At 39.6% G+C, this 21237-nt stretch overlaps 1 protein-coding gene across 1 annotated transcript in view; it reads left to right on the top strand.

Annotated features, from left to right (window-relative positions):
• TULP4 (TUB like protein 4) overlaps positions 1-21237 on the top strand; it is a 146325-nt gene that overhangs the window by 103940 nt on the left and 21148 nt on the right. Inside the window, exons 5-7 of the mRNA XM_059467456.1 lie at positions 8910-9090; positions 11562-11696; positions 15897-16063. Coding sequence (XP_059323439.1) covers positions 8910-9090; positions 11562-11696; positions 15897-16063 — 483 coding nt within the window. The remainder of the gene's footprint in view (positions 1-8909; positions 9091-11561; positions 11697-15896; positions 16064-21237) is intronic.

Here is a 21237-nt window from a genome sequence, read left to right as displayed (position 1 = left end):
CTCAGGTCACAATATTGCTATTTTAGTTGACTGGAATCTGAAGTTGAAATGCTGTGCATTCTACCACGTCTTTGCCCCCCTCAGGAAAGAGGAATGTTGATGGCAGTGACAAGCCAGAGATGGAGGGAGAGATGAAAACTTGTGCTATTCAGTTAATGTGTCCACTTAGCATTTTTATACCCAGTGCTGTTTTACACTTTTGAAGCATCAATGTTTGAGTCAGCAAAGTAAAGATGAGTGCAAATAGAAACAAGACCAGTCTCTGTGTGGGAGGTGTCAGGAAGAAAGGAGTTGTTTGCCTCTTCTCTCACCTTGCTGGCACCTGTACAGAAGATTTTTCTTCTGTAGCCTGAAGTCTTTAGTTCTCTGAGACAGGGAGTTTACTTGAACTTGTGGTTTTGAAAAGCTCTGTGCTATGCTTCAGCCCTGAGGCACATAGTAAGCATGAGGCCTTGCAGTGTACCTCTGCAAGGGAGCAGCATGCACTTAGGCTGTGTTTTAGGCAGTGTAGGGAAAAAAATTGAGCCTTCTGCAGGAAGGTGCTCTCTAAGGAGAAGTCATATGTAGGGTAGGAAAATTGCTTTGTTCAGATTTTGAACTGGTCAGGAGAGGGCATGTGAGTGGAAGTGTAATTCTTACATAGGGAAAGCTCTCCAAACTGTGAAGGTTTTACAGCATTTTTCAGGAAGAGTCCATTATTCCACTGCCAAAGCCACTTGACTGACAATACTTTGGCCCCAGGATCCCTTGGGTTCATCTAGAGCTTTGTGGTCTTTTCACTTCAAAAAAAAAGTAGCTGCCAGTGTGGTTGATTTGAACTTTATCATCACTTGTACTTAATCCATCAATTTTTTGGAAGTTTAGTAAGAAGACCAGGAGCCAAATGGGGTCTTGAACTTGGGGTCAGATGTCTTCAAGCCTGCAAATAGTCTGAAACCTTGGTGCTGAAAACAGGGATTAGAGTGATTGAATCTCGAGGAGGATATTGTGGATTTCTGCGCTAGGTTTTGTCTGGGAAGGTAAGGCCAACTTTCATAGTAATAGCAGAGGAAAGGTGATATTTTTGGAAAGTGATACCACACAGTCTTTCCATTGATTTGACAAAAAGAGATAGTATACCAATGGAAAGCAGGAGCAATATCTCTTTATTCTCTAAAACCTTTCCCATCAATGTTTCATCCTGCATGTGTTCAACTTGAGCTCTCTGTTCTTTGTCCAGGATCCAGTTTCTTGTCAGTGTTCAGATGTTGAGGGATTGTTGGCAAGCTAAAAAGGAATTAATCCTTCCTTGCTTTCCTTGCTTTTTAAGAGAATAGTCATTCTTCTTCAGTGCCTCATTCGGTAACAGTTTATTACTCAGCCTGACTCCATGTTGACTCAGTTACACTTGACCTCACCCATTGCACCTATTTCCTGACCATGCTGAGTTACTGCTCTCTGCCAGCACCCGAGACCTCGAAGGAGAGGGCAGAAGTTGAGGGACTAACTTCCATTAGTGTATAGCTTAACCCAGGGACTTCTTGCTTTTATGTTATGAAATTCAAAACAGCAAGGACATTGCTTCTAAACTGCTTTGTATTGCATTTTCACTGCTTGAGAGTGCTGTCCTTGTTTCTAAGTAATACTATTTTCAATTAGGGAACAAAAACAAACCACAAAACCCCAGCAGAAACTCTCAGACTTCTAAAGCTCTGAATGAGATTTTAGCTTCAGCAGTCAGCATATCTTTCAGGAAATAACTAAAACCTGACATGGGAATAATGCAGGAGACTGCCAAGTGTATCAGTTGACTTCTTTTCCTGATTGAGTGTTTGTTGGTAAAACTAATTGCATTTTCCCACCAGATGTTGTTTTAGTTGCTATGTATAATTGCATATTTGTGAAGAATATGTGTTTTCAGAGACAGACTTTCCTGGCAGTTTTGCGGGCAATCAGGAAACAACACTGCTCGAAGAATATCCCAGAGTATTTCTGCTGTGGGAACTCCGTGGTTCAGGCTTGGAGTCCTGTCCAAGTTAACTGTCACAGAAGATGCTCTGTAGAAGGTGTTCAGCTGTTGGCCTTTTATTCATTTTGCATCCTGCTTCGAATATGATTTTTTTCACATTTTAAGTAAACCGAGGCATATCATTAATGCCATGAACATTATATAGGAGGGCAACTCTTCACTTAAAAATCTAATTGCTGTAAGATGCTTGCTCAAAAAATGTCTTGAGAGTCAAGAAGCATATAGAAATACGTATGCCTGGAGTACACGAGTCAGAATTAGTCCAGGTATAATTACAAGAATGTATAATAATCAGTCTTTCTGTGATTTGCTAGAATGTTTTCATATAACATTTCATAAAACATCTTTGCCTGGACAATTGCTTCTATCCCCACATGTCCAGAGTAGTTAATAGCTTGAGGTCCTGGTTTTAAGACTACTTATATTTTTGACTCCTGAAGTGGCATGAAAGACTGTATCTCATTTACAGTCATTCAGCTACATTATACTATTTTAGAGGGAAATAAAGCCAGTGCAGTTTGAATCCCCAGTTTTTGGTATTTCAGTATTTGCTATTTCAATATTTATTAAATGGATTCGTCACCAAGATCTCTGATGGATTTACTTTGCCTTCTCATTTGATGGCTTTGTAATAGTTATCTAGATCCTATGGACTTGGTAAAAGAGAGAATGAACAAGGCTGAAAGTAGGTAATTCAGCCAGTACTGCTTTTGAAAGGATTAATGACCTCAAATGAGAATGTCACCGCTGTATGTATGTTTATAAATGTGGGTAGCTGAATGATCCTGGGCTGTACCAGCCATGTGGGGGGCTGGTAACTGCTCACATCCAAAGGAAACAGAGTCTTCTAAGATTTTTGGACATAAAGGCAGTCAAGAAAAATCTAGTGCTTTCCCCCTGAGCTTGTATGTGAATTTTAGTGATGTCTCTTTTTGTGTCAGTTCAAGAAATCATTTTACAGTGGCTGAATTTTTAATGGAAATAAAAAAAGTATTCAGCAGGAGACCAGCTGTCTCCCTCACTCTGCTTTTCTTTATTTCTCCCTGTATTTTGAGGTAAAAAGAAGGAAAGCCAGAAATATGACACTGAGAAAAAACAAACTTTCACTTTTTAACATATCCTAAGAGGAGTTTGCTGCACTGTCTCCTGCTTTGTGGTGGTGAAACAGTAAACAAGAAAAGCCCAAGCAAAATGGTAATATTACATCTAGATGGACTGCAGAATGCTGGAGTTAAGCCTTGGCAAGACTGACATTCTTTTGTTCGACTAATGAATGAAAATAATTCATGGCAATAATTTTCCCTGCACTTTCTTTGTTCTAAGCCTACCTGCATAAATAGAAGGTTGATCCATCATCTTGTGTATTTATCACTTTATAGTTCAGTTAATTTTGAATCAGCAAAATAGATTTATCTCTGTTAGTGTGATGGCAGTTTGGTGACAGCTGTGAAGGCTGTTCCTATCATAAATACTGAAGTTTGTCCAGGTGGCTAAATCAGAGCAAACAGAAGTAATTCAGCTTCCTTGAACTGCTCAGCCTCTTCTGACAGTGTAAATGGTTGACCTTATTAGCATTTTTGCAAAGTGTATTTTCTGAGGTGCCTAGTTTTTCCTGTAGGGGAAGATGGGGGAGGAGACTGAAGAAGAAAGCATAAAAACAGGTCTAAATTTGAGAAAGGGAAGATCAGTGAAGCAAAACATAAAATGAGGCAGCTGTGAATGCAGAGCTGTGCAGGACAAGTTTTTAAGTGGCAGCAGTGATACAGCCTGCTATGATGGCACCAAGATTTCAGCAGGTGTGTGTGCCAAACACACACACAAAGGCAAAGAGTAAAACAAAATACTGAAAGGGTAAGGTTTCCAAGAAGAGGAGTCCTTCAAACTTTGAAAGTACAGCCCTGGAGAATGTTAAAAACCAAAAGCTGCTACCTGTCCTGTGGGAGAAGGGAGATCTGTAACTTGAGAAATAGCTCAGTGGAGTTCCTGACAGCTTAGCCACATCTTAGGGAAGATTACAGCTCTTAAGATTTAATGACAGATTACATTAATTTTCAGAATATTTCAGTGTGTCCAGGAATTAAGATCCAATCTGGTCATGCACCTTGCATAGTCCTACAAGGCAAGTTCTGCCTGTATGTGAAAATTTGGGGTTTTAAGAACCAGATTGTACTAGGATGGAGTTTGCTAGAATAATTTTTAGTGCTGTTGAAATTAATGGAGTCTATGAGTTGTTTTGTGTTTGTGAGTTGTCAGATGTTTGTTCTTTGTAGAAAGTCAAGAGGATCTGTTAAAAATCCCAAGCCAGCAGGAGTAAAACAGATGCTTGTTCCTTTTTTAGCTTTCCAACATCACAATACTGGAATATCTCACTGGCAAAGTGCTACCCTAAAGTAGCCTCCAACAGCTTTATATTTCTTCCAGCAGCTATAGCAAATCCAGCTTCTAATGCTTTAACTTCAGCTTCAGTCAAAGGTTTGGTTGTTTCCCTGATGCAGAATGACAATCCCTGTTCTGAAAATGTATTGATTAGATTTCCTGGGAGTTTTGTTTAACCAGCAACATTAGAAACCTTCAGTGTTAGTACTAAATGTCACGAAGGGAGGCATCTTGTTTTATCAATATCTTTCTGTAACATTATTGACTGTTCAGTTTGTACAACCAAAACCTGAGATTGGGAATAATTCTGCCTTCTACTCCTCATATGTATTCCAATTATGATAAAGTTTGAGCATTCTTACTGTTGATGAGTTCTATTTACTTACATTAAGCTAAATTAAATAGCAACAAAATGTGTTATGTGCCAAAAAAGCACCGCTGTTAGAAAAGAATACTTCTACAAAACAGTGGGCTTCCTGAGCTGGACCTTCAATGTACCAACCAGCTCTTTGGTCACTCCACTGTAGCTTTGTGGATCTTGGTGCTGCCAAACCTCTTTCTGCTGGTGCTTTGTCTGGTCCAGTGCATTGCAGCATCACAACAGATCTTACAGAACTGAGGAGTTCAGCGCAATATTATTGAAATTTACATAGCAAAGCCACCCAGCATGTCCAAGCTGTTCCTCTTGAGCTGAATTTTTAGCTTCTTGGCCGTCGTAATATTAATCTCTTCATAAGAGGAATCATTCAGAGCAAAATACCCCATCTTTTGCTTACTGTATGTCTTTTAGCAATTGGTGTATTTCAGATTGTTAGTTGGAGTGTCTTTGATATCATGGGCATTTAAGGGAGTTGCAATATTGAAAGCTAAGTTTCATGGATGATAGTTCAGAAATCTTGCTTGAAAAACCTATTAATTTACCAAAACTAGGTTGTGAAACTCACCTCAAGTTAGCACATAGACTAAAGAGATCAGTGCATTCCAGAGAAGGGTGTTTGTCAGGTATTCAGATTTGTTATAATAGATAGAAGTCACCCCAAGCTGGGGTTTCATGGAGAACTAAGACACTTGTGTTTCAGAACTGAACCCCCCTTTCATCTCCTGGTACACTTGGAAAGCCATGTGTGCTTTCCCAGGGCTGTTTACTACAGTTTCCCTTGAAAGCACACAACATCTGGGCACTACAGGGGCCCTGCATTTGTGTGACTTTTAATCAGCTGCAGCTTCACTGAAGTGTAGTCTTGGCCATGTGTGATATTGTGTAAAGACATACTGCATTTATGTTGTGCTACTGACTCACACTCAGAAGGTATTGGGTGATTTTAGGTATTGGGTTATCGGATTTTCCCTATTCTGCAAATGCAGTTCTGCAGTTGGTAATACATGTAAGATCAGTTGTGATAACAAGCAGAAAGGAGAAGAGATGAGTCAAGAGAAGAACAGAACAAGGTGCCAAAAAACCACTTCAAAATAAGTACTTGGGTTTTTTAAATTATTCTTATTATCACTTAGCTTTTGTGTTCAAGGGATAACAAACCACTATAACTTGTTCCCTTTTCCAACATTCTGTCTGACCTCCTAGATCTGCAAACACACAAAAAAATAAAATTATTTAAGTATCTAAAATGTAACTTCTGAATTTCTCTGTTAGATCCTTTAGGGGTATCCTGTGGCTCAACCTTTTGTCTGAAGGTCAAGAGAGTTTTATTCATCTGACATAGGTAGCTTGAGTGTGGCATTTATAACCTGAGTAATGTTATGGATGATAACACCATTAGACATTTTTACAGCTTCAGCAGGAGTTCAGCCAGCAGGACTATCAGGCTGATAAATGCTTTCATCTTAAAGGTTGTATTGCTACAATAACCCTGAAACTTAAAGCTGCTCCTTGAAACCTACAGCCTGGCTGAAGAGATGAAGTGTGCCCTCTGATATTTCTCGGTTGCTAAAGAGCTCTCTCAAGTTCCAGTGCAAGAATTAAGATGCTGACGTGCAGCTGTTCTGAACTGGAAATTACTAAGGACTTCATAATTTTAAATTATTTGGGGGCAGTGTTACTCAAAAGAATTAGCTTTAGATTGAGATGAGACTGAACTGTTGAGTGATGAATCCAAAGATTTTGTTCCTACCCAATTATAAAATGTTTCTGCAGGGTTTTAGGAGGCAGACTCTTGTCAGACTGCTATTTTCAGAAACAACAGAGGCTCAGCTCCCCTGTCTGGGTATTTGCAGTTCTAAAACTTCTTGCAGACCAGTTAGAAACTAATCCCTAGTAGACTGAGAGTGGTGTGAAAAGCTAGCAGTGACAACTGGTAAGATTTTGTCTTTGTAAAAGTTTGTTTTGTTGAGATCAGAGAGTGGCTGTGTTTTGAAAATGAATAGTGACAGTGGCTGTGCACTGTTCATGCATGTGAAAACAGTGGAAATAGTGAACAGTGTGAAAGGAGATGTGGTGATACAAGTGGAAGAAGAATGGAATAATGGATCACAAGGGAGGGTAGCGTGAGATGAACAAAGGTTGAATTCTTGCTTTTACACCTAAGAATAGTATTCTGAGGCTTGTAGCAAACTTCAGTTGCTGTTTTAACCCAGCAACTATTTAACACAAAAATATTTATAACATGTAATGATTACAGGTAAGGCAGCCAGATACCGATTTTTAAAAATATTTTTGATAATGGGAAACAACTCCATTGTTTTCCTTAAGATTTTAATGACTTTATGGGAGTTCTGTTAAATTGCCATTCGAGTTTATAACCTTCATTATGTTGGTAATAAAAAGAACTCCAGTATTTTTCTTTTTGGTTTGGATTGTAGTTGTTTGGGTTGTTTGGGTTTTTTTTGGTTGGTTGGGGGTTTTTTTTGTTTGGTGGTGGGGTTTTTTTTGTTTGGTTTGGTTGGGTTTTTTAACTAAGGCTTAGGAAACCATGCTTCCTTTCTGAAACTTTCAAAAGTGCAATATTGACAATGGCTTCCTAGGAGACTGCTGTTGAATAAGTGTGATATAATACACACATTGCCTGCTGCAAGTCTGACACTGCCTCTCAGCAGGAAGGTAGAAAAGAAGGCCTCTGACAGCAGAGGTCACCAAGGGTTGATTGCAGGCTTTGAACAAGAAGTGTACATGGAGATCCTAAGTGGGCTGTGATTCTTCAGCTTGGGAAAGAGATGACCAGGGAGTCACATAATAGAGGTCTGTAAAATTGTGACCAATGTAAGTAGGGAACAATTATTCGTGTTTCTTTCAATGTAAAGAGCTAAAGGTTGCCAAATGAAATAATCAGTTATCAGAGAGAGGGATTGTGGGTTTTTTTTTGTTGAAAGCTGCAGGAGCATGCGGGGGAGATGCTTGCTCAGTGCATCCTGTTCTTTCACTCTTCTCCAAACACTTGACCACTCTTACAGGTAAGATCCAAGGCTAGGTGAATTTCTGGCCTGGGCATTCAATTGTTAGAACCCTAAATATACTGGAAATAGATGGTTGACTGAAGAGCAAGTATAAGGTTTGACCTTCCTTTGAGCTTCATTTTTAATGCTGGCTAGTTTTCAAGTTGATGGGTGCTTTTAAACTTGCTTTAAAGTGTATTTGCCTCATACAGAATTATGTGATGGCAGCAACAGCCTTGGCTAATCTATTTATTGCTTTAGGATTTATTAGTCCTTATTTCCTGATTTTTCTCTTAAAATTCATCAAATATTCAGGATCTTAACTTTCTTAAATCCTCAAGAAGAATTTATTTAAAAAGAAATTGGCTGGTTCCAGTCAGTCTGACTTCAGTCAGTGATTGGCTATGGAGTTGTTTAAGTGCAAGAAAAAACTTGGATTATCCATTTTGTGTTTGAAATGGTGGGTGGAAGCTCTTCTCATCTCTTACTGGATGTGCAGCATGTTGCTTTATTGCCTTCCCCTTGGCCTGTGTTAATCTACTTCCAGCTGCCTAATCATGCTGTTTTTGCCTTTTTTGGAAGGCATTCTTCCAATTTCTCTAACTCATCAGCTCAGTAACCTGTCCCTCTATTCAGCTTTGTATTTCTCATGAACCATTTGAAATCTCTGCTAGAACTTCACTTTTGTCAGCTGTGTCTTTTCTTTTGATGTTGTTACGACTGATGCACACCTTTTCTGCCACCGGGTTTAGGAGTTTTTGTAGTATCCAAGAATACTAAATAGTCTGTGGTAGCCTTTCTGCTAGTTCACTTTCATTTTGGTGATGATCAAGTTCAAATTTGGTGATGATCAAGTTCAAATTAAGTGTAATGTCTCACATTAAAGTGAATGAAATGCATCCACCATGAAATGTTACTTGCTCACAGATTTTACAAACTTACCTGTAGACTCTGCTGCTTTAACTTCATTCTTCACATTCATCTTTGATTGCAGGGTCCCACTCTGGCACCCTTTCACATCCAGGACTGCTTTGCTTTCAATGTATTTCCAGGGTAGCTGGTTAATGACAAGATGCATTTGAAGGAGGGCCTCGTGTCTGACAATTGGTGGGACTGAGGGTTGTTGTGTCATTTTCAGGTTCTGTTTGGCACTGCTGATGGACAGGTGATTGTCATGGACTGCCACGGGCGCATGCTGGCCCACGTGCTCCTTCACGAGTCAGATGGCATCCTCAACATGTCCTGGAACTACCCCAGCTTCCTGGTGGAGGACAGCAGCGAGAGTGACACGGACTCCGACGACTACTCCCCACCACAGGGTAAGTCATGGGCACATCCTTCTGCTTCAGCTTTGCACCTGCTCATGAAGTCATCCCAAATGCCAGGGCGATGTCATGCCCTACAAAACCAGCAGGGTGGCCACAGTTTCAAGCTCTCATGGAGCAAAGGGCTGGTATGGGCGAGTGGCTTTTTTTTAGCTGTGCCACCAGCCTTGCTGCCTTATCTGTGCTGCTCTGCCTCCGTTTGCACAAATGAGATAACATCACAAAGCTCAAAAGCTTTCAGTGAGGGTGAGTGAAAAACAGTAGACAGGGACATGTCAGGTTTCACTGATAAGCAGATAAGAGGTATTGCAGTGGTTGGTGTGTGTGGAGGTACAGAGTGCAGCCACAGAAATTAATGCACTATTATATAGATTCATGTGAAAAGACAGCAGTACTAGACATGGTGTAAAGTACTATATATTTAGTGTTATCTCTGTTTTGTAGGATTTCTGTAATGCTCATCGTTACAGTCCCATCCTTCATAGTCCTGACATCAGGAGTTCCGTAAATACTGCAGAAGGCTCAGAAATCAAGACATTTCCTGCAATGACATGGGGTAGAAGCAGGGTGTCTGGAGTTGGCTGGAGTTATTAATTCACATGCTTCAGAGCACATTGCCAGTTTGAGAGTCAGGAATAAATCCTTCCCTCTCCTTAAGTCTCAATACAACTCATTTGGTGAAATATTTGGTTTTAAAGTCTTTGGAAATCATCAGTAGCAAAGACTTCTGAGGCCTAGGTGTCCATGCACAGTCTGTCCCACCCTTCTCATTCAAGTAATGATTATACTTTCCATTTATGTGATTGATCACTTTATTAGCTCTAGGTGAGCTGTTACTGTATTTCAGTGTATAAAGCCTGAACTGCATTAAGAACTAACTTGCTATAACAGTCAGCGATTGTACAGTGAAAATTTTAAATACATAACAATTATTCAAAAGTAATTCTGAATTTGGGTCTTGGATCTGAACCTCTGAATTGAGGACTTTTGCAGTTTTAACTCTAATTTGGATTCACACTAAAAAATCTATCTTTTCCACTATATGTGTCTATGTAATAAGCTTATGTATTTAACAAATATTGAAAGAAGATAATCTGATCACCTGGAAAATGTTAGAATATTTTAAAACTGTATTTTGTTTTGGCTTTCATGCCTTACTTCTGGTACTGGGTAAGATTTCTTACCTTAGAAGGAAAGAAACTAACTTCAACCTAGCAAACTCCTAAAGCAAGACAGACAACAGCAATAAATTGGATTTTTCCTGGGTTTTTGTTGTGTTTTTCAGAAATACTGAGGTTTCCATTTGGAGGATGGTGAAATTGCAGATGAGAGCTTAAATGATCCAAATGTGTGTGTTAGCTTTTTCTGAGTCAGTCAGGGGGTGGGTGGACTCGTTACAAGCCTATTTTAATGATTACCCAAACATGATGTGTTTTCTTTAGAGCAGATGTAGCATAAACCTCTCAAAGGTGACAAGCCTTTGACTCACACAGATGTGTAGGAAGGACTAGAAGTTTGTTGGGATTTTCTTATTAAATTATATACACACAGAGGTGCCAGTTAGTAGACATCTTTCTCCAAAATTCTTTCTCCTCAGCTTTTTTACGAGTTCAGGAAACAATACTACTCTTAACTGGTTCTGACATTTTTGTTGACTGGAAAGATGTTGGCTGGGCTTTGACAGGCACTTAATCAGGGACCAGTGGCATCTCCTCTCAGAAACTGTAAACAGGAGTTAAACACCAAAAGCTGCAGATGCCAATATTGGTCATGAAGTATTTGAGCAAAGGAATTTTAGTGAATTGCTGAAAAACAAGCCCAGAGGACCAGAGACTTTGCAGAAATGGTTTTCAAAGCCAAGTGTTCCATTTGGGTTCACCTCTCCTTTTGGGTGCATTGGATCCTGTTATGCAGAATGACAGGTATCTTTTCATGCTGCTGCCTAGACATTTAGAATGCAGTAATTTGTGAAAGGTCAGTATGTTCTCTTTGAAATTCTTAAAATGTCTCTGTGTGACTTTAGGAAGAGTCCCTGATACCTGCCCAAGCAAAAAGGGTATGGAGCAAATCACTTTTAATGTTATTATATTGTTCATCATGCTGGTTTTCAGCTGGGGTTCCAAGAAAGTCTTCCAAGGCACTGGTTTTCCATTTCTTTATCACTTTGAGGCGTTGAGAATGAAGACTGAAAACCACCACTATGTAACATAATAGTATATGCATAAATCACTGTGGATATGGAGCAGTAAAAATTGACAAAGTAAAAGAACTGAGGTTTCACAGAAACAGAGAAGCTTAACTAGCTAAAGCTGCTTTGCTTGTGCCCACAGATGTTGCAGAAATAAGCAGGTAGAGGGGCTTGGAACAGCTCCTGATGGTGATAGGCTGAAGTACAATGTGTTTTGACCTGGATGTGATTATTTTTGGTTGCTCACCTTTTGCTCACTCAGAGCCTTGTTTTGCAGATGGCCCAGCTGCCTATCCAGTGCCAGTGCAGAACACCAAGCCACTGCTGACTGTCAGCTTCACGTCAGGAGACATCAGTTTAATGAACAATTACGATGACTTGTCTCCCACTATCATCCGCTCAGGGCTGAAAGGTACCAATAAGAAGCTGTTTCTCCCTCTCCTATGCTCTGTTTTTCCTGTATTTTTGATGATGTGTGCATAGGATACATTTTTGTGCCTCTTGCTCCTTTAACCCAGGAGCCCTGAGCGCTGTTATTGCCGTTTCCAGCAGTGACACCTGCTGGAGGAAGAGCAGTTCTTGGCTGATGGAGTTTCTGTGTGTGAAAAAATGCTTCACAATATTTTTGAGATCGTGTTTTCATGGCAGTTTTGTAGGGCAACTGATCTGTTCTGCAGTTTTCCAGCACAATGCATTAATATGATTATGGTTCTTTGTGTGAATGTCTCTGCTACATAACACTTCCTTTGCATGTCTAATTCACAAAGTCTTCCATGCTTTTGGTAACCTGGTATAAATTTCAATGCTGCTTTGGTTCTCAAAAGTATTGAAAACTTGCTAGAATTATTAATTGTCAAGAGGCAAGTTTTTCTGAGAGAGAAAACATTCCACTGATTAATTACTATACATTTTCCTAAGTGATGTGCACAAATGTTTGTACAATCAGTATTCCATGTAAAATCTTTAACTCGCATTGAAATTTTTACTGTTCTTACCTGTTAAAAATGTCCTTTACTTTGCCAGGACTCTGCGTGCAATTTACTGTGCTTTGCCTGCAGAGACATTTTAATTCAATACAGCACATAGGCACATGCTTAAATATAGGTTCCACTGATGCTTTTTCATCTCCACAGGTGAATTAGTTTTAAATTAGATGAAAAGAGAATTAGGCTGCTGGAGCAGACTCTTACCTGTTCTGAAATAGTGGGTTGTTTTTGGTGAAAAGTTGCCCTAACACTGTCCCCATAGTTTTTGGGTGATCTGTTATGTACAGTAGTCCTGGGAGGTAAAAACATCACCTTTAAGGTTTCTGTTCCATTCCTTTCTCCTTCTGTGCCAGCCCCAGAAATGTGTGAGTGCCAAAATGGAGCATCATGAGACAACCCTACAATCCAGAAAACTTCATCAGCTGAAAAGAACCCAAAAGTGTGGAGAACTGGGGCCAACTTAAAAAAGCTCTTGTGATAATCACCAATGGATCTGCTCAGCATTTCTACAATATTAGAGTAATCAGGGTACTGAGCAGTCTTGAGTTGTCATCTAGTCTAGCTTTCAACTGGAAACAGTCGGAGAAACAGACCCCATCTTATTCTCTGTTTAGAGTTGCAGGGCTCTATCTTGCTGAGGATGTGTGTCCTGTTTCTCCTTCCCCACTGACTTTCACTAGCACAAAAAAGATCCCTTAAGTATATTGCCCTCCTGTAGCAAAATATTAATGTGCTAGATTGGGTAGGAATATTTTTATTAGTTATAAGCTGGACTACATTTTTGTCATCAGTAGACAAAAAACATGCAGCATTTTACTGGATTGGGAATGTGTGTGAGATAGAAAAAGATGATTGGGATATTGTTGTTTTAAGCACTGTACAGTGGAAAGTATTTTATGTCTGGTTCTATATAGATGTTCACACTTCTGTAGCTTCATAATTTTTTTCAAGTGACTGTAAATTTTACTGGATTTTATCACAGGCAAGAAAGTGCAAAACCACTGCAAGTCCTTGTTCATGTGTTTGTGTTTAAAATCTCAAAGTATTGCTCTGTGATCTGTGCAGCAGATATCTTGCCTTTATTGGCTGCTGTAGGCTACTCATTGTATTTTTAAAGTAGACAACTATGAAATTATTTCAAGCAGTAGCAATATATTTTTAATATATAGAGAATATACATATTCTACTAGTTGTGCAGAGTTCTCATTTTACTGATAATATTTCTGTTAAATTGACAGAGGAAAAACCTTGATAACTTGATTACCCAAATAAAACTTCTTTTGATCCAGCTTGAACAGTCCTGGTAGTTTTGTGAGTCCTAGTGGAGGTCCTGAACTGTTCAAATATATCCTTTATTTTTTTGGTGCTTTTTAACTCTGATTCTCAGTGCACTGCTTCCTGCAGAACTGCTGAGCTACATCTATTAATTGTACTAGTTAGCCACAACCACTGCCTGCAGAGCTGTTGCACATTTACAGTGCTCTGTGTTCAAGGTTTGCTGATCTCCATGCCTGTGCTGGCTGGAAAGTAGGGGTGACTGACCCACTGATTCACTTGTAGACCATTACCCTAAATGAAACCTCCATTTGATTTTTAATCTCTGTGCTAGTGCTGAAAGCCTGTTCACCAGTTATTTTGTGTAAAGGTCCAGTAGTCATTGAAGATCCTCTTGGCATTGCAAGTCTGTCAGTAGAGCCACACTGCCCTGGAGGGATGCTGCAGTCCACACCCACCCCCTTTGCAGCAGTCTAATCTAGGACTTGGAGAGAGAGAGAGAAAACTGCTGGACACCCATCTTCCTCTTGTCATGGAGATCAGCTGAAAGTTTTACCTGAGGACATGTATCCAAAGGAGACAGTTTTTTCATTGTGGTAGTTCCATAGTTATCCAGTTATCAAAAGTGGAGTTGATCAGCTTGCCTTGTTTATTTCTAACATGCCTGTTTTTTCCTGTCTAAGAAACATTAATTAAATGCCATTGTAGGTTACTTAGAGGGCTGAAAGCTAAGAGAAAACAAGAGGCATAGAATGCCTAGCTGTGGAAAAATTACCTTGAGGAACATGCGGCTACCCTCTGATATGTACAGAAGCATAATTCCCATGAGAAATATCAGAAAGTTGAAATAATACAAAACCATTTTAAATTGCACATAAAAGTCTCTAAAAATGACAAGTTGACAACTTGAAACAATTTTGAGATCCTTCCTGCCAACTCTAATTTCTCTCTTGCTTCTTCATTTGAAGACAGCTTCTCGCCCACAAGTGTCTTCAAAAGGTTCTTGGCAGACTGAGCATCCCAGAGCACAAAAGTTTTGTCTTTACCTTCACTTTGTCTCAGCACAAAATAGCTGCCTTTCACCTCTGGTTTAAGAGTAAAAAGATTTAAACACTAGCTTGGTATTCCTTCAACATGGAAATCCACCTTTGAAACACAAGCAGAAACGCTAAATGCTTTTTAGAGTTACTCTAGAAGTGTGACAAAGAACTAGAGGATATAAGGGTTTGAAATAAGCGTCTCCAAATTAAGCTGTGGGCGTCCCTCATCGTGAGGTGCCTGTATGAAAAGTAACTGATATGTATATTCGTATCCATGTGTATGAGAGTCTGAGCAGCCCCTGTGTGATTCCAGTAAAACCCTGCTACCCTGATTTTTACAAGTCAGAATCACAGAATCATTAGGGTTGGAAGGGACCTCTGGGGATCAGCCAGTCCAACCCCCCTGCCAAGGTAGGTCCTCCAGAACAGGTTGCACAGGGACTTGTCTTGGTGGGTTTTGAATGTCTCCAGAGCGGGAGACTCCTCAGCCTCTCCCTCTGCTGCCCTCAGTGCAAAGTTCTTCCTCATGAGGTTGAATTTCTTGTGATTTAGTTTATGGCCATTGCTCCTCGTCCTGTCACTGGGCACCACTGAAAAGAGTCTGGCACCATCCTCTCGGCACAAAACTTTGAGATTATAATGAGGTTCACTGTCAGGCTGCTCTAGACCAAGCCTACCCAGCTCTCTTAGTCTCTCCTTGTAAGAGAGATTCTCCAGAGCTCTCATCATCTTTGTGTGATGGTGGCAAAAGAAAACATATGATATGTGGGCCATCTGTATTTATGGACACAATCCAAGTGCTTTTAGGTTCATGCTATACTGTTGTAACTCTAGTTTGAGTGGTGTTAAAAGTTACATTGACAGCCATGAGAACATGAGGCATTGCCAGATATTCTGCTTTTTTGCATTATAGGCCTTTCCAGACAAACACTCTTTGCTACTCTCTTAGTAAGATTATTTATCTGCATATTAACTTGATTCCACTTATTTACCCCAAAGCTGTATGTAGGATTTTCCACATCAGTTTCATCTAGTAAATTCTTGTTCTTAGGTGTTTAGGAGCAACAACTGATTACATTCTAGACTCACAATAGAGTGAAAAGAATGTTTTTTACACATTTTTTTTCAGTTTACAAAATGAAGAGCATCTGTGACATATTTTCTACTATTTCAATGAAAGGATATAGGTTTCTAAGTACTTAAGGAACTTCTGAGAGGATGTTTTATCTGTTCAAGTCACTTAGCAGCATCTGGAAGTGCTGTTGCTATTGTTTCTAGTCAGTGGTGGCTCAGACATGTTTGTGGTTTCAGATGTGGTGGTGCAGTGGTGCACACAAGGAGACCTGCTGGCAGTGGCAGGCCTGGAGAAGCAGAACCAGCTGCTTGACCTCAGCAATGGCTCCCTGCTGAAAAGTGCCCTGGTCAAGTTCTACAACGTGCGTGGGGAACACATCTACACCCTGGAGACACCTGTGCAGGTAGGAGGCATTTTTGAAGTCTTTGCTTTGGTGACGTGTTTTTCCCACTTTAGCTCACTGCTATGTGGAAAAGGTTGCAAAATATCCCAAATCCATCCTAAAAAACAATATAGATAAAAATAAGCTATAAACAATAAGCTGTAAACAATGGTTGTTTGCATTAAGGGAGACATGCAGGACTCCACCTGATTCTAAGGTCCATTGTGCTAGGTATTGTGGAAACACAAAAGGAGAAAGTCTGTTTCACAAACTCACTGGGCCATGAACAGACAAACAGAAAAAGAAAATTCCATTGTTTTATGGATAAGTGACCGAGGAGAAAAAAAAATTAATAACTTGCTTAATGTTGTAGCAGAGCCAAGAGCTGGACAAAAATACTCCAAGTCCAGTATCATAACTACAGGATTATTCTGTTATTGTAATTTTCTAATGTACAATCATTTGATGTGGTGCAGTGATCTCAGTCATGTAACTTGCCAAGTAAATGCCAGCACATGGTCTGTGAGCTGCTCAGAGCAAAACATGCTTCATAGGTGTTTGCTGGTACTTCAGAGCCCAGCTGAATTCTGTCATTTTCTGCAGAATAGGGATGACTCCATTCTGACTTCTGCTGCTAGTAATGAAACTTTATGATAGCTTTGAAATCTAAAAGTGAAGGAAAATGCTGTAGATATATTAATTATATTTAATGATGATACTATGTATTATCATTTTTTTTCCAGTACCCTGACCTGGAATGGATGCAAAAGGGTGACATAGTAAACCATCTGCCAAGCCTTTGTGTTTGCTTATATTTAGCATTAACCTGTGCTTGTTAACCTTAGCAGTCTAATTTAGATAGAATTCTTTAGTTGTGTAAAGTGTAAAATAATGGTCTCTAAAGCCAACCTAAATATGTACAGTGATGTCTAATGCTGATTTAGGTACCTAAAGGACTCACCCATAAACACAGCTGTATTGTCTCCAACGTAGCCCTTGCAGCAAAGTAGCACAGCCCTTTCCTCTCTGGGTCAGTTCTGAAGAAAATGTATTTATATCAGTGTTGTTTTTTCCCAGCCCAGGTGAAAGCAAACCTTGTTCTGTTACTTCAGTACTCAGTATGTGCAGATCAGCTGTTGAACCCTCTGGTGCCAGGCCGTGAAATCACTCTGTGGTTTGAGCATCAGAACCCACCAGGTCCGGGTGTGACCTATGTGTGTGCAGGCTTTTCCCTCACTGCTTTTTTCCTGCTGATTTCAAATTCTCTTTAGTTTAAATACCTTCATCTCCTCTAGTTCTCCATGTATAGCTTCAACTTCTTTTCATGTTTTCAGCTCTTTCCTTTCTCCTCCACCCAACCAGCTGGGAGAAAGCACATATTGTGCCTGATGTGGGGGCTAATTATTCTGCCATTATGTGAGTGCTTACAGGGCAGCTGAGAGGTCAGACAGAACAGGTGCATGCCAGGTTTGTCCGCAATATTTCCAATAGTGGAAGTAGTAATATAAGCCTTTCTGCTCTTTCCAGCTGCTATTTTTGTTGGGAATAGCAATATTTTAATGTAATGGAGATTTCTTCCCCCATTGTCAACTGCAGACTAAAAGCCAACAACTTCAGAAGTTGTAAGCCAGGTTGTTAAGTGAAGGATGAGGACACTCAGGGAGAGGCAACCACCAATTAATAGCAGAATCAAGGAGTCTCATTTCCTTTGGAAATTAGAATAAAAGTAACATTCAAACTGATGTATTTATGTTTATTAAAAAGCTGTGTGCATAAACCTACCTAATATTAGTGCCACGTCTCTTCTCTTATTAGTCAGCATTTAGTCTCTTGATTTGGTGCATCTAAATTCATATTTACTCAGCTGCAGGAGGAAGTGAGTGATCTTTCAGAGGAACACCTGTGTCTGCTCTCATGGATTTTATTCTCCTGTGTATTTGAATGCTGGTTTAGCAGTATTACCAGCTAAATGACAGGTATGCTGGAACATTGTTAAGTATTTGGTTTACTGACAAAACCAGAGAAAAACCAGTGTTGCAAAAAAATTACTGGTAACTTCTGCTGTGCTGTGCCTGTGCTCCAAAGATGTATGTGCAAAGATGAGAGTGAGTCAGTGGTCCTAGTAATTTGTCTCATGACAAATTCATCAGAATAAATTAATTGGTTTTCTGTACCATGGCAGTCAGCCTTGTAATGGGATTTTATAAGATTCATCACTGGTTACTGAACTAAAAAAAAAAAAAAAAAAAAAAAAAGAAGAAAATAAAAGAATTTCCTCATTTTGAACTCTTCTGCTAAGACTTTCTTGTGAAGAAGCAAATGTGTGACTGGAAAAGCACATTGATTATAAATGACTGTTGTTCTGAATACAAAATCCAGGAAAAATAAAACAACCATCAATATAAAAAATAATGGATTACAGTTACAAAACTGATTTTCAGTGTGGTTCTCTGTCCCAATTCTTTGACATAGCACGTCTGAAAATTTTATCAGTAAAATATACTGAACTGTTTTGTTTCTGCTCTTTGTCTGTCCTGTCTTTGGTAGGATAGTCAGGAAACAGATTTTATTTTTTATAACAAAACTCAGTCTAAGACTGACAGGATTTATATGCAACTTGGCTAGAGTGTTGCTGAACATAAAGTCACTGCAAACCCCAGTGGTAGAATAGATTTGGGAACTGCAGGTAACTCATCTCAATGATGACTGCTGTCATGGATCCCTTCAAGATGTTCCATATGCTGCCTTCTGCTCCAGCTTTAGTGTGGTTTTGGCATCCTCTGTCTCGTTTGATTAACTCTCTTAAGCTTTTACCTTCAGTGTAGGAATTTATAGTTCATAAACCTATTTTGCTGACTATAAAGCTGTAGATAGGGAAATCACACTTGTTTAGAAGTATTGGAATAAAAGCAGTAGCTTTGCGTGAAAAACAACATCCATAAACAGAATGTAGAGTTGGCATAGTGCAGCATTCGCTCCTGTTCCTGGCTCTGGGGCTTCAGCCTGGCATCCGGCAAGGATGTGTTTGGAGAATAGAGTGGAAAGAGCTGAAAAAGCATCGGTAAGGGCTGGTCAAAAACTGAACTAAATTCTATGCAGAGAGCATATTTTAAGGGCTGGTGATCAGCTGATGGCTATTCAAAAACATATTATCAGTTTCTGTAAAATTTACCTCTTACTATGCCCATTCTTGTATGCACTACAAACACCAATGTGAGGTACCAAAAATATGCCCAGGTTTTTCATTGTCCTGCTTTTTCAGGATTTAAAAATGAGATTGAAACAGCAGGCTGCCCTGCTGGTCATAATGTTTTTATTGGAAGGATGTTAATTTCTTACATTGTTTGGTAAGTCCTCACAACCTGTCCCTGGCATCAAGCAGGGATGAGAATAATCAACTCCTTTAAGACTGTTTTATAGTCCTGCTAAGATTGTTTACCAAATGCTGCAACCCAGTTCTGTCACTTTAGAAGATCTCCTCTAATGTGCAGACAGGTCTTTATTATATCAACTAACTTTACCTGCTGTCACTTCTGATTGGAAACAGATGCTTCATATCTTCCTATATCCTGAACTTTGAACGGGAGTCTCCTACAGGATCTCTTCAACATTATCTAACTGCCAACTGTAACAAACTTTTGATTTTTTTCTTTGTAATGGTTCAGTCTTGTGGCTTATATTTGGTCTCTTCTTCAGGTTTTATGACTTTTTAATATGCCCCAGAGAGGACCAGGGGAGCAAGAGCACAGATTTAGAAGCTACAATGCAGATCTCCTCCATACACCTTTAATTCTACAGTAAATTTACAAGACTTTAAGGTTTTATATCTCTGTGTAGCTGGTGCGAGTACAGATTACATCTCGAGTGCAGTGAAGGAGGATGAGAGGGAACTAAGCTTCACATGTGGTATAGACAACAAAATTAAATGTAAAACACCCATGTATATCTGTGTCATATTTTTAAACCAAATTCAAAGTGGTGTACCAAAGACTAAATTTTTATGGAAGAAGTCTTTGAGAAGAAAACCAGCTTGCTATAGACCTGCTGCTGTCAGCATTTCACAGACTGCTTCTCTGCTGGAAATGTCCCAGCATCTAAATGAATAGATTGAAGATTATATGATCCTGCAGAAACCTGGTAGTTCTGTAGAGGCTAGAGAAGGAAGGTGCAATTTTAGGTTTAATGCAGATCAAAAGGTTCTGAAAAAAGAGGCTGCTTTTTATGTAATTCTGCTGAGCAGACCTTGCTTACTTTTCTTCATTTATTTCACACAGAGTTTTCAGGTTTGTTGCATCTGAATTAATGTTGCCTTTCATTTATATTGCCTAAAATCAATTTTATTTAGTTGTTATGGGATGACAACAAAGCTTCAAGAAGAGTTTATTTTCCTACAGGAAAAAAAGCAACAGTTTAGAACTCACTGGTGAAACATGCTTTAGTATATCAGTAAGGAGCTTGGTGTTCTTTATATAGGCACAGGATCATCTCTGCTGCACAAATGGATTTTGATCAGCACTGGAAATTGAAGATACTTTTCTAAGCAACTCTTTCTGCTAAAATGGAATCTTGTTGTATTGATTTCTTAAAAGATACTGTAGAAGTAGAGAGGGTATAAGAAACAGCTGCAAATCAAAAAAGAGTTTATGACATCAAAAATCATATCAGGCCACAGCAGTGGCTGATTTCTCATCATTTGTCACCATCAGTTCTTAGCAGTTAATATTTTTCCCACTGTAAATTTGAGGAGCAGAAGAATGAAGGAGTTGCTTTCCCACACCACCCATGATTGCTGTGGCAGCACAGAGGTGTGCACACACAACTTGCAAGAGCCAGGTGGGCGCTGCAGCCATTGCCCCTTTCAGCTTGTCTCTGAGAGGGAAGAGTGTGCATCTCCACATCAGCAGCCTGGAGTGAGAGCAAGCAGGCAACCTGCTTACACATGCCATTCACTGGATACTATTTTGCAGTTGTGTTCTTCCTCCTGAGAAAAGTCCTGCTAGTTCCTGGGCTTTCTGCCCTGGAATACTATTTTTATTTCATTACCAGTGGGAGTCCCAGTGCCAACAAACAAGGGATTAGTTCAAGCAGCAGGCAGACCCCATGGCTCAGGATTTCTGAGCTCAAGGCAGGCAGCAAGAATCAGCTAGAACAGTGTTTCCATTGACTGAACTGCATACAAGTGATGGAATGTATAT

The sequence above is a fragment of the Ammospiza nelsoni genome, chromosome 3 (genome assembly GCF_027579445.1).
Source record: "Ammospiza nelsoni isolate bAmmNel1 chromosome 3, bAmmNel1.pri, whole genome shotgun sequence".
In the NCBI taxonomy this organism is placed as follows: Eukaryota; Metazoa; Chordata; class Aves; order Passeriformes; family Passerellidae; genus Ammospiza; species Ammospiza nelsoni.
Note: the sequence above shows the minus strand (reverse complement) of the source record. Positions and strands in the feature narration are given on the sequence as shown.